This window comes from Salvelinus sp. IW2-2015, linkage group LG8 (assembly GCF_002910315.2).
Source record: "Salvelinus sp. IW2-2015 linkage group LG8, ASM291031v2, whole genome shotgun sequence".
In the NCBI taxonomy this organism is placed as follows: domain Eukaryota; kingdom Metazoa; phylum Chordata; class Actinopteri; order Salmoniformes; family Salmonidae; genus Salvelinus; species Salvelinus sp. IW2-2015.
In genome coordinates, this window is record NC_036848.1 from 15,061,751 (window position 1) to 15,076,778 (window position 15,028).

The 15,028-nt window shown below is 46.9% G+C and overlaps 1 protein-coding gene across 10 annotated transcripts in view; it reads left to right on the forward strand.

The window, feature by feature from the left end:
- The window catches only part of LOC111967510 (catenin delta-1), a 34,020-nt gene extending 20,724 nt beyond the window's left edge, over positions 1 to 13,296 (forward strand). For 4 of the 10 annotated variants that reach the window (XM_070444765.1, XM_070444763.1, XM_070444764.1 and 1 more), the window contains 21 exons: positions 2,563 to 2,714; positions 2,915 to 3,066; positions 4,493 to 4,561; positions 4,683 to 4,805; positions 4,930 to 5,195; positions 5,306 to 5,602; positions 5,844 to 6,084; positions 6,225 to 6,447; positions 7,711 to 7,903; positions 8,027 to 8,144; positions 8,264 to 8,420; positions 8,754 to 8,771; positions 9,053 to 9,121; positions 9,200 to 9,327; positions 9,504 to 9,654; positions 9,813 to 10,005; positions 10,147 to 10,346; positions 10,491 to 10,532; positions 10,629 to 10,705; positions 10,884 to 10,971; positions 11,352 to 13,296. In XM_070444765.1, coding sequence (XP_070300866.1) covers positions 2,920 to 3,066; positions 4,493 to 4,561; positions 4,683 to 4,805; positions 4,930 to 5,195; positions 5,306 to 5,602; positions 5,844 to 6,084; positions 6,225 to 6,447; positions 7,711 to 7,903; positions 8,027 to 8,144; positions 8,264 to 8,420; positions 8,754 to 8,771; positions 9,053 to 9,121; positions 9,200 to 9,327; positions 9,504 to 9,654; positions 9,813 to 10,005; positions 10,147 to 10,346; positions 10,491 to 10,532; positions 10,629 to 10,705; positions 10,884 to 10,943 — 2,772 coding nt within the window. In that variant the 5' untranslated portion in view covers positions 2,563 to 2,714; positions 2,915 to 2,919 and the 3' untranslated portion in view covers positions 10,944 to 10,971; positions 11,352 to 13,296. The remainder of the gene's footprint in view (positions 1 to 2,562; positions 2,715 to 2,914; positions 3,067 to 4,492; positions 4,562 to 4,682; positions 4,806 to 4,929; positions 5,196 to 5,305; positions 5,603 to 5,843; positions 6,085 to 6,224; positions 6,448 to 7,710; positions 7,904 to 8,026; positions 8,145 to 8,263; positions 8,421 to 8,753; positions 8,772 to 9,052; positions 9,122 to 9,199; positions 9,328 to 9,503; positions 9,655 to 9,812; positions 10,006 to 10,146; positions 10,347 to 10,490; positions 10,533 to 10,628; positions 10,706 to 10,883; positions 10,972 to 11,351) is intronic. The other 6 variants (XM_070444768.1, XM_070444769.1, XM_070444767.1 and 3 more) reach the window with 6 other exon arrangements.
- The last annotated feature ends 1,732 nt before the right edge of the window (positions 13,297 to 15,028 follow it).

Sequence of the window (15,028 nt, forward strand, 5' to 3'; positions counted from 1 at the left end):
GTGTTGGCAGCTGCATAGGCTACTCTAGTTGAGCAATGGAGACGTACTGTTTTAACGTTCTATCCACAACACTCTGTCCATCGCAATCTACTAGGAAGCCAAAATGTTCCCAAACTGGAGATTTAACGATTTAACGCTTAAGGATCCTCCTGGTTTATCGGCCCCACCACTCGCCATCGTACTGAACTAGGCCCCGGCTGCGCCTCACAAAAGGACCGTTTGAAATGCGGCAGTAGGGCCCCCCGGGTGGCGCAGTGGTCTAGGGCACTGCATCGCAGCGCTAGCTGTGCCACCAGAGACTCTGGGTTCGCGCCCAGGCTCTGTCGCAGCCGGCCGCGACCRKGAGGTCCGTTGGGCGACGCACAATTGGCCTAGCGTCGTACGGGTTAAGGAGGATTTGGCCGGTAGGGATATCCTTGTCTCATCGCGCACCAGTGACTCCTGTGGCGGGACGGGCGCAGTGCGTGCTAACCAAGGTAGCCAGGTGCACGGTGTTTCCTCCAACACACGGTGTTTCCTCCAACCCTGGCTTCCGGGTTGGAGGCGCGCCGTGTTAAGAAGCAGTGCGGCTTGGTTGGGTTGTGTTTCAGAGGACGCATGGCTTTCGACCTTCGTCTCTCCCGAGCCCGTACGGGAGTTGTAGCGATGAGACGAGATAGTAATTACTAACAATTGGATACCACGAAAAGGGGCTCAAATAAATAAATAAATAAAAGAAATGCGGCAGTAAAGATTCACATTTTTATTACAATGCGCGCATAGGCATAGCCTATTTTTGGTTTATTATTTTTATGTATTCATTTGGGTTCATAGTGTGGACCGAACAAAGGTCCCCATACCGAACGGTTCGGTACGAATATGTGTACCGTTACATATCACTTCGACTCCAAGTAACGTTTTGTAAAAAAAATTATATATATATAAATAAAATATATTGTTGCTAAGTAGCATTAGCTAGTGGTAGTTTGCTTTACCTGCCCCAAAACGCTAATATTTTTCATATATTGATGTTTCTGTGCTGTTGGAGCTAGGAACACACATATTTAGCAGATGTTATTGCTTGTATGTGACCAATAACATTTGATTWTAGCTTGTTCACCATCTTTTTAAATAGAGCCAACATGTTTTCAGCACTTTAATTTCCATGACTGATCAAAAGTCATTTCTCATACTATTGTCTCTCTGCAGCAGACTTATAGTGAGCAATATGTTTGGAACATCAAATCGCAAAAAAAATCACACTATCAAATCGCAATACATATCGTATTCGCACTTAAGGATCGTGATAATATTGTATTGTGAGGTCCCTGGCAATTCCCAGCTCTAGCAGTGAAGTAGCAAGAGTTGTCTGTGTGTGAAGATGATGAAATGTGCCCCTCCTTACCCAAACCAGTTCGACAGGTGTTTGTCTGTGCTTGTTTGTGTGGCACCCTTTGAATTCAATTACTTTTTGACGGCGTCCCTTTGGATTTAAACCAAACTTTCCATATGTTTTTGCCAATGGAAGAAGTTGTCAGAAAGTAAGGGGCTTTTTGGACCTGAATGCCAAAACATTTGCACGATAAAGGTGCTCTAAGTTGACCCGTTTTGCATACCCCAACTTACCATGTCTTCATCACTGGAAAAGAAACAGTTTGCTATCATTTCAAAGTTTACAAGCAGGGTTGTCAAACAATTTTTTACATTTTTTTTTTAATTGACGTTTTGTAACCTCTGATCTAAAACCCTATTTGACATAATCTGAGATTTTATTTGTTTTGCCCGACATCGGTTGAGACAAGATTCTCTTGAATGCAGGGTGGGTGTCATGTTTTGGCTAATAGTCACTTTCTGACAACTTAAAGGAATTATGAATGGAAGGTTTTGTTCAAATCAAATGGGGTGCTGTCAAAGTGATTGAATTCAAATGGATTTGCCCAATTGTAACTTTTTAATCCACGAACCAGGGGGTGCTTGAGATGTTCTGTCAGCAGATGATGGGAATTACTACTGCCTGTCTGAGCCTGTCTGCCTCTGATTATACTTCATGACATCTAGTCCATTCTATTGTATGCTCTGAACAGAGGCTGGCAATAGAACGAAATAGACACAGAGATGGAGAGGGGACATTTGCAGAGGGGGGGAGAGAAGGATTAGAGAGAGAAAAAGGCTGATGGGGAGGTTTGGGGAGTGAGCGAGAAATAGGCTGGTGGAGAGACGGGCGAGCGGTACTGGAGGGCATCAAACAAAGGAGAGGAGAGGAGGCTCCTGGGAGTTGGTGTTCTCGCCGCTCTGCTGACGGTGTGTTTCGTCTGGCCCAGAAAAGCGCTGCAGTCTCAGCTGARCCACAGCTACTGTGCAATATAGGTGTGTCTGTTGCTTTGTGTCTGGAGGGATAGCCAATGCACACCATATGTAGTATTCACATAACTGTTTTTTTTAGGAGTGCATTTTCTTTTCACAGCAGCGTGTAACTCCATACTCAAGTGTTGTTTAGCGACACTCTTACTGCAATATTAAACTGTAAATATTTGATTTTCACTCTTTACTTCTCTTTCTCTCCATCTCTGTCCCTCTCTGCAGTTTATTTATCCCTGTACATCCTCTTCTTTCTGGGCCTTGTGGTTTGGTGACCTACATCTACTCTACCCATGAGCCCCTGCAACTAGGGCTCAACCGTTTGACCTTGGCCTGACCTCTCACCTCTTCTCCAAAGCCACGCCCCCCTGGTGAAGGTCTGTATCTCTGCTATTCTATCTTTGACAGCTGGTCAAACCACTCAGGGATTTCATGAGATTTGAGGCATCCTGCTCTTTCCTTTAGAGCTGTATGCTATGGAGGAGCCTGTCGTTTTCTCTCTGTAGTGTATGGCGTGTCCATGTGCAACGTCTCCCTGTAGTGGGCGCGTCTGTGTGTAACGCCGTTCTCTCTGTAGAGTCTATGGAGCAGTGTGAGAGCGCTGCGGCTCTCCTGGAGTCAGTGAGGGAGCAGGAGGTGCAGTTTGAGCAGCTGACCAGAGCGCTGGAAGAGGAGAGGAGGAGAGTACGCCTCACCAGCCCCCCGTCCCACACCCTCCCCCACACACAGGTAACACCCCAGCCCATCTCCCCAGGGGAAATTTCCTCCCAACCCCCAAATACACTTTGTTAGTGGCCTGCGCCTTTCCTAAGCCTCTTTCTAGATTCAGGCGAAAGACAAGTCATCCATCTGTTCATATATCCCTCATCTGTCCTTCTAGCCCATCCCTCCATCATCCAGTGATTACCGTTATCACCCTCCTCCACCCATCGCATCCAACCCCCTAATCCACYGCTCCGCTCCGCTCCTCCACCTCAACCAGCACTCTGGATTGTGTTTGGTTTAACTGTGTGTTGCAATTCAACCCTTGTCCTTTAACACACTACCGTGTCTGTTTAGATATCTCTACAGCTTTAACATTACCACGCGTTATAYAACTCGCACCTCTGCATAACTCCAACATCACTTGCCGTACCCGCAACCTTCATACCACCCTTACATACCATGGAATTCAAGCTTTTGTCGTCTTCGCTCCAGCATGTTGTCCAAAACTGTACCTGGAAGGATGTTGTCATGCATGCAGCCTCGTTCTACCACCTAAAATGTTGTGGAAGATGCCGTCATTTTAAGCCAGTACACAGTATCAACTCGATGTGGTGCCTCCTAATGTGATTCTCAAAGGTGACTGTTATCATATGTTTGTATGCTTTACCATGCTATTRGAGCCCTGAAGAGACATGGAGAACTCTTCTGTTTTTACTGAGTACATATCAGCTGATAGGCAAGATGAATGGAGTTGCCTTCTGCTTTTATTATTCTAGCAGGGCTAATTGGCTTGTTTTAGGTTGTCAGTCTCCTCTCCCGTGTTTAGTCTCGCAGCGTGCTAAGAGATGTCTCATGACTACCGCTGGGTGGGTGTTGCCTCTCTCGGTGTAGGTGTCCCTTGTTTATCACAATGTATCATTCCAAGTTTAGACACCAACACACGCATGCACAGCTATCTCAACACTTAACACGTTTGCTGTTGTTAACTTGTTACCGTAAAGGCTTTAGAATGTGAAGGGAAATGTACCTTTTCTCCCCGGGTCCTACATTGTGGTGGAACTGGCATGACCCCTTGTGGACAGAGCAGGCATWACACCCAGCCACACAGCTAAAGTGTGCAGCACATGCCCAGCATTTTTGCCTGTATCCTCCTGCCTTCATTAAAGTGATCTAACATAAAACGAGTGGTGAAAGGCAATGGTTGGGTAATTGATTACCTCAAAGAAGGGAGAAGGWTGCATTGTCAAAGTTTTCAGATATGGCCCATGACGGTGAGGTACTGAGAAAACGGGGTCAGTTTGGTTAATGTGCCACGATGTCAGCAGTGTGCGGGTGGTTGTAAGGTGACGTAGCCTAAGCTGTAGCCCAGTTGGATCCTCTGTGATGTCTCTAAAGACGCCTGTGAATATGATTGTGTTCTCTCGGTTGACGGTTGCTCTCTCCTACTCAGAACGGGCGCCTGGGGGAGGCAGACATAGAACGACTRAAACTGAGTGAGGGATACATCAACGGGACACAGGTGAGTGTATGTGTGTGCTGGTTGGGTGTGAGATGTTCTGTGTGTTTAACGTGTGTGTGTGTGTGTACTGGTTGTGTGTGTCTACTGGTTGTGTGTGTGTAACATTGTGTGTTTATTACAGTACAGGATGGTGGACCCAGTGCATGGCGTTCTAGACGAGAGCTGCACACCAGAAGATGATTCACAGGAAGTACAGTCTGTCTTCTCGGACGATGGAACAAATGGACGGAGGGCAGGGAACGCGGTATGGACACGCGCGCGCACACTTTCTACTGTAACTAATATGTAACTGAACATACTTCCTCCATGGCGAACAAAATATTATCTACAACTTCCTGTCTCATCGTGATGTACTTCCTCTTCTTCAGATGAAGAAGGTGATCACCTCACGTACCGTCCTGCCCTCTGATTCGATGTCCATCGACGGAGGACTGTCCGTCTCGGGTATGGGCAGTTACAGTGCCACTCTGGACCGTACCTACAGGCAGGCTGGAGGGGGGGACTACCCCACAGCCACGGTCCCCAGGAACTACCACTACGGCCCCGCGGGGGGGTACGACGACTACAGGAGCGCCCCGCCCTCCGAGGCCTACGCCAGTCTGAGCAGAGGCACACGCATGGACGACCGCTACAGGTCAGACAGACTGTAAAGTTTATAGAAGTGCTAAAGAGCACTGTAAAGAAATGCTTCTCAATAAGTATTCCTTTGAAGATGACTTTATCTTCTCCCTCTGTCTTCTCCAGACCTGCGGATGGGTACAGGACCCTGGACTCTGGGTACCGCGCCCCCAGCAGGCAGCAGCTGGACCCCTATGCAGCCCAGCCCCAGGTGGGGCGAGGGGTGAGGGGTGTGGGCAGTGCCCTGGAGCTGGGGGGCATGCGCTATGCCCACCAGGCCCACTTTGGCGTGGAGGATGACCAGAGGAGTCTGGGATATGATGACATGGAGTATAGTATGGCTCCTCCTCCCATGCACCCAGGGTACGGCACCATGCCACGACTAGGACCAGGCCCTGGAGGACTGGACAGACGCAGGCTCAGGTACACACACACAGACAGACAAAGACACACTCATGATCCCTGGTTAACAGCACACACCCAAATCACTCCGATATCAGTGTGCATGTACGCAATACTCGGATACCGACATACACACTCCCACTAAACCACTACACACACACACACACACACACACACACACACACACACACATCAATTCACGCGTACAACACTCGCACTCACACACAACACACTCCGGTCTGATCTTCCATTGGTCCCTTAGGAGTTGCGAGGACACTTTGGACGGGGACATGGGAGGAGTTGACCCCTACACCTGGGGCGTCAACATGGCGATGGAGAGGGGAAGTATGGCGTCATTGGACAGCACCCTGAGGAAGGGCCCACCCACTTCCTGGAGACAACCGGAGCTTCCGGAGGTCATCGCCATGTTGAACTACCGACTGGACCCGGTCAAAACCAACGCCGCTGCCTTCCTCCAGCACCTCACCTTCAAGAACGACAAGGTGAAACACAATGCTTTGTATACCCGCAAACACCGATTTGTTTTGAAATTATGAATATTGCGAGTGTTAAAGCACTGCTGTCAGCATGTGTTTTTAAAATGGGTTTGGTGTGTGACCATGCTGGTGGCGTGTGTCTGTAGGTGAAGTCGGAGGTGCGTCGTTTAAAGGGGATCCCAGCTCTGGTCTCGTTGCTGGACAACCCCAAGAAGGACGTGCACCACTCGGCCTGCGGGGCGCTCAAGAACATCTCATACGGACGAGACCACGACAACAAGATCGCCATCAAGAACTGTGACGGCATCCCAGCCTTAGTCAGGCTGCTGAGGAAGGCCAGAGAGCAGGACCTCACAGACACCATTACAGGTAGTACAACCGTTATGTCTATTCTCTATCAGGTTTCTCCCCAGGTTTTTTGTTTAACGAGGTGGTGCTTATGAGTAAGGCAGGGGGAAGCCCCAGAAGGGGAAGGCCTGCGTTTTTGAACATGTGTAACTGCCATTTCCTGCAATATAGAGCCTTAAATGATAACAAATAGTGTTTTTAAAATGTATTTTTACGTAGTGGCGCAGCCTGTCCACAAGGTGGCGCAGCGCCCAKCTTACGTTTCGGGGAGAATCCCGCCTTTCTATTACTGTACTACGTGTGGGACAGAGAAACCCCAGTACGACCGTGTAGCGTTCCTAATATACTTCAGCTCTATAACCTACACTGAGTATACCAAACATTAAGAACACCTTCCTAATATTGAGCATCAATTCGTCGGGGAATGGACTCTACCAGGTGTCGAAAGCGTTCCACAGGGATGCTGGCCCATGTTGACTCCAATGCTTCTCACAGTTGTGTCAAGTTGGCTGGATGTCCTTTGGGTGGTGGACCGTTCTTGATACACACGGGAAACGGTTGAGCTTATAAACGCAGCAGCGTTGCAGTTCTTGACACCTTCAAACCGGTGTGCCTGGCACCTACTACCCTACCCCGTTCATAGTCACTTAAAGCTTTTGTCTTGCCCATTCACACATGCACAATCCATGTCTCAGTTGTCTCGAGGCTTACGAATCCTTCTTTAACCCGTCTCCTCCCCTTCATCTACACTGATTTGAAATGGATTTAACAAGTGACCTCAATAAGGGATCATAGCTTTCACCTGGTCAGTCTGTCATGGAAAGAGCTGGTGTAGTAAAGTAACTGCCAAAATAATGGAAACACCACAAGCCAGAACAGCATAGATTCTACATGTCTGGAACTCTATTGGAGGGATGCGACGACATTTTTCCACGATAAATTCCATCATTTGGTGTTTTGCTGTTGGTGGAAAATTCCGTTTCAGGTGCCGGTCCAGAATTGGGTTGAGATCTGGTGACTGAGACGACCATGGCATATGGTTTACGTCATTTTCATGCTCCTCAAACCATTGGGACAACTCGTGCCCTGTGGATGGGGGCATTATCATCCTATGGGGGCATGGCCATGGTGTCCAAAATAATGGCCTGCCCATCATTTTTATACATGACCCTAAGCATGCTGGCCTTGTTGACATTGTTTTGGCAGTTACCTGTACTTTGTGATTGGACTCCGAGACCAGAGAGTCATGAAAAATGCTGAAGAATGCGTTCTCTTCTTCCTCAGGTACACTGTGGAACCTTTCGTCTCACGACTCGGTGAAGATGGAGATCGTGGACCACGCGTTACACGCCCTCTCTGACGAGGTGATGGTGCCGCACTCTGGCTGGGAGAGAGGGCGTGACGGAGGGGAGGAGAGCCTCAAACCACGACACCTGGAGTGGGAGACGGCCCTCACCAACACAGCTGGTTGTCTGAGGCACGTGGATGGAGAGGAAATGGAGGGCTGGCGATCAGTGGAGGAGATGAAGGCAGAGGGAATAGCTATTGGATCTGAGGGAAATATAAACCATTTTAACTTCAACTTTTTTTTCTTGTTCAGGAATGTGAGCTCAGAACGTAGCGAGGCCAGGCGGAAGCTGAGAGAGTGCACAGGATTGGTGGACTCGCTCATGTACATTGTCCAATCACAGATCAACCGCAAAGATGTGGACAACAAGGTAATTGTTTGCTTAAATCTGATTATGCAATTTGAGGGGGTACATTAAAAAAATAAGTGTAATTGCATGATTGAATAAAGATAATTTTAAACCTCCACTCTCCATCTCTCTCTGTGTAGTTGGTGGAGAACAGTGTGTGTCTGCTGAGAAATCTGTCCTATCAGGTTCACCGGGAGGTTCCTGGCTGCGAGCGCTACCTGGAGGCCGCGCCCCTAAACCAGGGCCCTGTCCCCGGATCCAACAAGGCCAGCTGCTTCGGCTCACGGAAGGGCAAAGGTCAGTAACCGGCCTGTTTTTAAGGTCATAGTATACACCCTGTGTGTTCTGTGGCTAGAGGTAGACCGTTTCCCTTAACCCCAGATCTAGAATCAGATTACACTCTCCCCAGTCCTGACTCATTAACAGGGGATTCATCTGTAGATCTGTGGTTAGTGGCAACGTAATCCTACTCGGTGTGTGCTTAATTTCGTGCCCGGGGCTGAGTTATTTTATTTTTTTGCTTTTGTGTATCTGACTGGTTTTGTTTGTGCTTGTTGGTGGCTGGGATTCATGTTTTTCACACTCCGTCCCTCCCTCTGTCCTCCTCCTTTTGTTCCCGTTCTGTTTTAGATGAGTGGTTTTCCACAGGTAAGATTCTCTTAGTGTCCTGTTGCGCTTTGGCTGAACAAGGGCTTTTCCTAACGYTGGCTGGCCTTAACATTGCCTTTCCTTTAGTCAGTAGATTTTGTAGGTGGGACTTGTCATTCTTAGTGCATGCTGTTCAACTAGTGGCCACGTTTGCATGATACCATGATGTCATTGAGGGGAATTTGCATCTATTAAAAATGGCTGAGGTGGAACTGACTCAAATGCACCTAAAATGTTTTTTTCAATCAGAATGATCTCTAGATGGTTGGTTTTCTCTCCAGGTAAGAAAGATGCGGATGACGGGAGTGCGGACCAGGTTGATATCCCAAAGAGGACGACGCCTGCCAAAGGTGAGTCAAAACGCCATATGAAAGCACAGCGTACATGCGACACACACAATCAGTTCCTAAAATCCCTCTTCCTACCAGGCTATGAGCTGCTGTTCCAGCCTGAGGTGGTGCGTGTCTACACTTCCCTGCTGAGAGAGAGCAAGAACCCCTCAGTGCTGGAGGCAGCAGCCGGGGCCATACAGAACCTGTGTGCCGGACGATGGACTGTGAGTGGACAGCCTCTGCTCTCTCTCACCTTTCCCTGAAATCTCCACCTCCTCTCGCGTCTCATTGTCTGATTTTATAGCATTACCCCAATGGTGTTGGTTGCTGCCTTCTCCTCAGGATGACTTGTCAGTGTTCAGAATGGTCATGGTTCTAACCACCGCTCTCTCTCAATCAGTATGGCCGGTATATCCGGGCCACGGTACGTCTGGAGAAGGGCCTACCTATGATGGCAGAGCTGCTGGCTCATGGGAACGACCGTGTGGTCAGAGCCATGTCCGGGGCCTTGAGGAACCTGGCCATCGACAACCGCAACCGCGAGCTGCTCGGTAAGTTGGCGTGTGCATCAGTCGCCTGTTTAGTTATCACAACTTCACATGGGGAAAGACTGCTTCATTAGCATATAGAAAGGTCTTTCCTTCCTGGATTGCTTCAGAGCCTCTCTTTCGTCTGTGTTGCTCATCTGAGCCGTCCTGTCCTCCCTCAGGTAAGCACGCTGTGCCCCACCTGGTGGCAGACCTGCCGGGTGGCCAGAGCCAGTCTGCACGACCTCTGTCTGAGGAGACGGTGGTGTCTGTACTGAGCACCCTTCATGAGGTACTGGGCTCCAGCCTGGACGCTGCCAAGATCCTCAGAGCCTCGCAGGGCATCGAGAGACTGGTGCTCATCAATAAGGACGGGTAAGAGTGTGTGTGTGTGTGTTTAACTGAAGCTCATTAAAAAGTATGTTCTGTGTGTGTGTGCACGTTTGTTTGAGACGGACAGGTGAAAGTGTGTCCATACAGCGCGTCTAACCGAGTGCATGTCTATTGGTCCTGCAGTAAACGGTCCGAGCGGGAGGTGCGCGGGGCAGGCCAGGTGTTACAGCTGGTGTGGGGGCACAAGGATCTGCGGCGCCCCCTGGAGAAGGACGGCTGGAAGAAGACTGACTTCACAGTGAACCGCAACACATCCGCCAACGGCCCTTCCACGCGCACCAACGGGACCTACGAGGAAACTACCATGCCAATGCTAGACAAAGGTGAGACTGGGAATAGTTTTATTTCATTGTTTTCTGCGGCAGACTTGCTTCTTTGACAGAAAGTTGAAGTTAGACATAAAATACACCGTATGTAGGAATTGTAGGGAAGCAAGCGGAATGTAATGGCTTTTGTTATTTCCACAGGGGCGAAGAGAGACATGATTCCACTGAATGACTTAGGCCCTGGTGAGTATCCATGGGAACACTGTCAAAGCTGAGCCCGAAGATTAGATTTTTGTAGATTTTTTAAAATCAATGTTGATTCATGCTCTTCCACTTTAGAAGCCTACTCTACACTGGACCAGCGGGAGAGGAGACACTCTCTGGACAACTCCCTCGACACCACAGACACTTTACAGGTAACACTGCTCCCCCCCCCCGCCCTGTACACATTGTTTCTTTAACTTAAACACACTTTTATTAACCTTCTCCTTCACACCTTTTTCAAAACGTCTTTCTGTTTTGCCTTTGGGGTTGACGACCGTCACCTCTACTCACGGTATCTCTTCCACGTCTCTCTCTCTCATGCCGTCTCAGCGTGGGGTGTATGGGGGGAGAAAGGGTTCCCTGCCTCTGTTGGACTCCTACGATGGTTAGCCCCCTCCCCCCTGCATGTAACAGCATGGTACGTTTCACCTCTTGTCCTGCATGGACTCTAAATCGCCATCCTTTCTCTTATAACTTATAACCTTTCTCTTGTAACTCTGTCTATATTGTATTATTCCAGTACCTTGGTTTTGTACCCAGTATAATGTGCAGTGAAAACTGATTGAAGGCTTTCACACCGGTATAGTATGCTGTGTGGACTTGTACTTGTGCGCTGCGGTGTATCATAAACCCTAAAACTAACCGTATTCCCTAGGCACTTGCATTTTGGCATATTGTGTATAGACTGACATACTCGTACCACAAAATCGGCTTGTGTGCGRTTTGTTTTACTCTTTTAAATTTTACCACATGCACTGATGACACGTGGTATTTATCATCATCCTCCTCTTCCTCCAGAAGAACTGATGGGGTGCATTACCCAGGGTGAGCTGCCCCAGCCCTGCCACTGCTGAGCAGAGAACACTAGAGACCCACGGACTCGCTCTCTCTCATCCCCCTCTTTCTCTCCTTCCATCGCAAGGCTATGTGGTTACGAAGAATGAGGGTTGGCATCCAAAGAAAGCGGTTGTGTTGCAATCAGAGTGATATTTAACACTCAAACTGAACACGCGCGCACACACACACACCATAGTAGCGTCAGAAATATATTCCCTGTTATTTAAATTATATTGATATTCCCTTTTCTCAAGGCAATCGTCTTTGTTTGACAATCATTGTTTATTTCTGTTTTATGGTTACTTCCAACATTTGGCTCAGTGAGTGTTTCCTGTCGTTTGTTAGAATCCTCATACTCATCCAAGTGTTTTGTTATTTTCATCGTTGTGAATCAGATTACTGCCATCTGCATCCTGAGATGAATTTACTTGTAATATCTGTAGGGTATGTGTATATAGAAAGAGGAAATGTTTTGATTGGGGAGGAAGGTGTCTGCCTTTTTTAAGGTTGATTTTAATTTAAGTGGTGCCCAGATTGGGATTGGTGAGTGGAAATGTCATGCGTGGCTGCTGGACCAATGGGGCTCGGTCCTCATAGGTTCAGAATGTTTGTATGGGAGTTATTTTCACCTTTTCTAGGTGTCTAACAGGCTGGTTGGTTTTGGGGTAGTTGGGAGAGCGTGTGAGGCCGGTGTGTGTGCGTGCATGAGTGTCATACAGGAGACCTGTGTGTGCATGAGTGGTTTTGTTTAACAAACAACCCATATGAGCCTGTTTTATTTTTAAGGACTTCATATTGTGCTTTCATGTTTTTTCTACTCCTTTTGCAAATATCTTTTTTTTTGTCTTTTTAAATTGTGGCTTTTACAGATGTACCAACTGCCTCTATTTCTTTTGTTGTGATACCTTATTTAATGATTTTTTTTACATGAGAATGTTACATTATTTTTTCGAACCCTCCTGAGTCTATGTGGTTAACGATGGCTGTGAGAGTGCGATCTCATACACCTTTTGGAGTGTGGGTTTTGCTGCTGCTGTGCCATTAGCTGGAATACTACTGTTCACACACTGTTAACAAGCACCACAGCTCTTAGTCCTACATTTGCTCAATAACATTCCAACACTAAACTATAACACTAGGGACGCATTCCCCACACTGTTACACAGACCTGGGGCCTGTTCCCTAGAGGGGGGTGTTTGGCACGCTTACGTTATCAATCTTTTGCATAGAGCTGGCAGATTCTTGATTTCCGCATGTTAAACATTAATCGTCTGTTCTATCAGCAATGCTCTGAACCTCCTATACCACTAATAATAACACTACGGTAGTTCAGTCAGTACTTGCTGTTACACTAGCCAGAACAATGTGCTGTACGTAATGGACTCAAAAGGCATTGGTTGAAAAAGAGAGAGGGGTTGGTTTTCTGTAGAAATTACACTAATGTTTCGGGAGAATTGGATTCCTCAGAGGTGACTCAAGTATAAACAGACGGTAGGACCAGACTTGAGCATAGACTAGGGGGGGAAATGAAAAGCACATTTTGGGAGCATTTTTTTTTTTTTTTTTATATATACTTTGACTTTTCGTGTTTTGCGTTTTTAGTATTGTTTTCTGACTTGGGAATGGTTGTTGGGAGTGGTGGGTGAAGCATTATGCAGTCTCTATTATACTTTTTTTATTTTTTATTATGCTTTTGCAACTTTTCTTTAATGGCAAAGGAGACTACTCATCTTTTTTGTTTGTATTTTTTATATTGTTGCCACATGCGTCGTTTCTCTGTAGCATTGCCTATTCATGTACAATTATGATGAACTTGCCTTGGCTCTGAAAAGTTTCATTTTCTTCAGTAGGAGTATGTAACTGGCAATGCTGTTTTTATAAAATAAAGATCTTTTCTCAGACCAGATTTGATGTTTAAAGGGCATTTTTATGTCTCTGTGTCCAGTATGAAGGAAGTTTTGAGGTAGTTTCGTGAGCCAATGCTAACTAGCGTTAGCACAATGACGAGTTCTTCAAGTAGCATGTTTTGTGTGCGTGTGTGACAGCTGGAGATGTGCTCTTGGGGATAAACACGTCTAATTAAAGGGGTACAGCTTAGTCTGTCTGGGTAACCAGACTCCCTCTCTTCAAACACACATTCACACCTTAATATTCATGAAGGCTTTTAAGCTTTGTGTGGCCTGCTCAGTCTTGTGCCTCCCCAAAATATGCTTCTACTACATTTGAGATGCCTAAAATTGTTTCTTTAGCCCTCTGAATTTTCTTTTGAGTCTATACCTTGGCCAACATTATAGCCCAAATCATTAGCCATTGCTATTGCGCTGTCTCTAAAGCCAGGATAAGCTTTCTAAAAGGCTAACATGACCCCGGGGGAACATTTGACCACAGATTMATGTTTAGTGTTGATGTGCTCAGCTGCCTTTGTCTCATGTCTCACGCTGTGAGAAGATTACCAGGGTGGGAGTGTGTGTGTGGGGGTACATAAGGTATTGTGTGTTGGTGATTCGGATGAATATAAGGGCTTTAAAGGCCCAGTGTAGTCAAAAATGCGAGGTTGGAAAAATATTGTGAATGATGTTAATGCCTTTTTTAGTGTAAAAGCGGTTTGAAAAGCGCCTGAAATGTCTGCCTGTTTTGGTAGGATGGAGTTTTTGCCTGCCTGGTGACGGCACCAGGCGGTAAATTAGTTAATATACCAATAAGAAAATGTTCCAAACCTCTCTGTCAATAACAGCTCATTTTCAGTTTTCCCCTGCACACTCCCAGACAGTCCTAGCAAAATTCTTGCTTGAGAAATTATTCTTTGCTAAGAAGCTATTTTTAATTAGAAACAAAATCCCTAAGGTACTTAATTGTTACCCAGAAATTATTTGATATTGAGATTTAAAAAATGGCTGCGTTGGACATTTTTAAAGTGCCTCAGTGTCTGCTTGTAAACCCTTTAATTGAGGCATCTCTTCATTTTATAGCCTATGCCAGTGTTTCCTAACTCCAGTACCCCCAACAGCACACATTTTCAATGTTGTGATTCAACTTGTCAAGGGCTTGATGATTAGAGACACAGAATGTGCTGGTCCGGGGCCACAACAAAAATATGTACTGTTGGGGGTACTTGAGGACCGGAGTTGGGAAACACTGGCCTATGCAATTAAACTACAGCTGTTGGATGGATCACGACGACTCTTGGGGGTGTGCGAGAGAATAGGTGTTTTAATAGAATGCATGCAAAAGTGTGTACGGTATGCATGTGGCCTGTGTCCCTCTCCCCAGCAGATTCTTTCTCCTGGCTCCCTTGTTACTGGTACTACATCTATTTAAAGAATCCACTCTCCTTCATTTGCTCTCTCAATCATGCGCAGTGTCATGTTCCTCCAGAATCAACACAGCAGGGCAGGAGAAGGACAATTTTAAAGAACAGATTGAGACCGAGACAATGGCATTTTAGTGAGGATTCAATCACGTTGACCCGTGATGATTCAACTCTTCAGGTCAAACTCTCACCATTAAGAGCCATGGACTATTCACAAGCCCTGGGGGTAACTCGTGTTTGTGTGTGACTGTCTGTGAGCGAGAGCAACATCGTACCCAGGCTATTGCGCACAGGAATTGTCTGGTCCACGCGATTAGAGTGCCAAGAA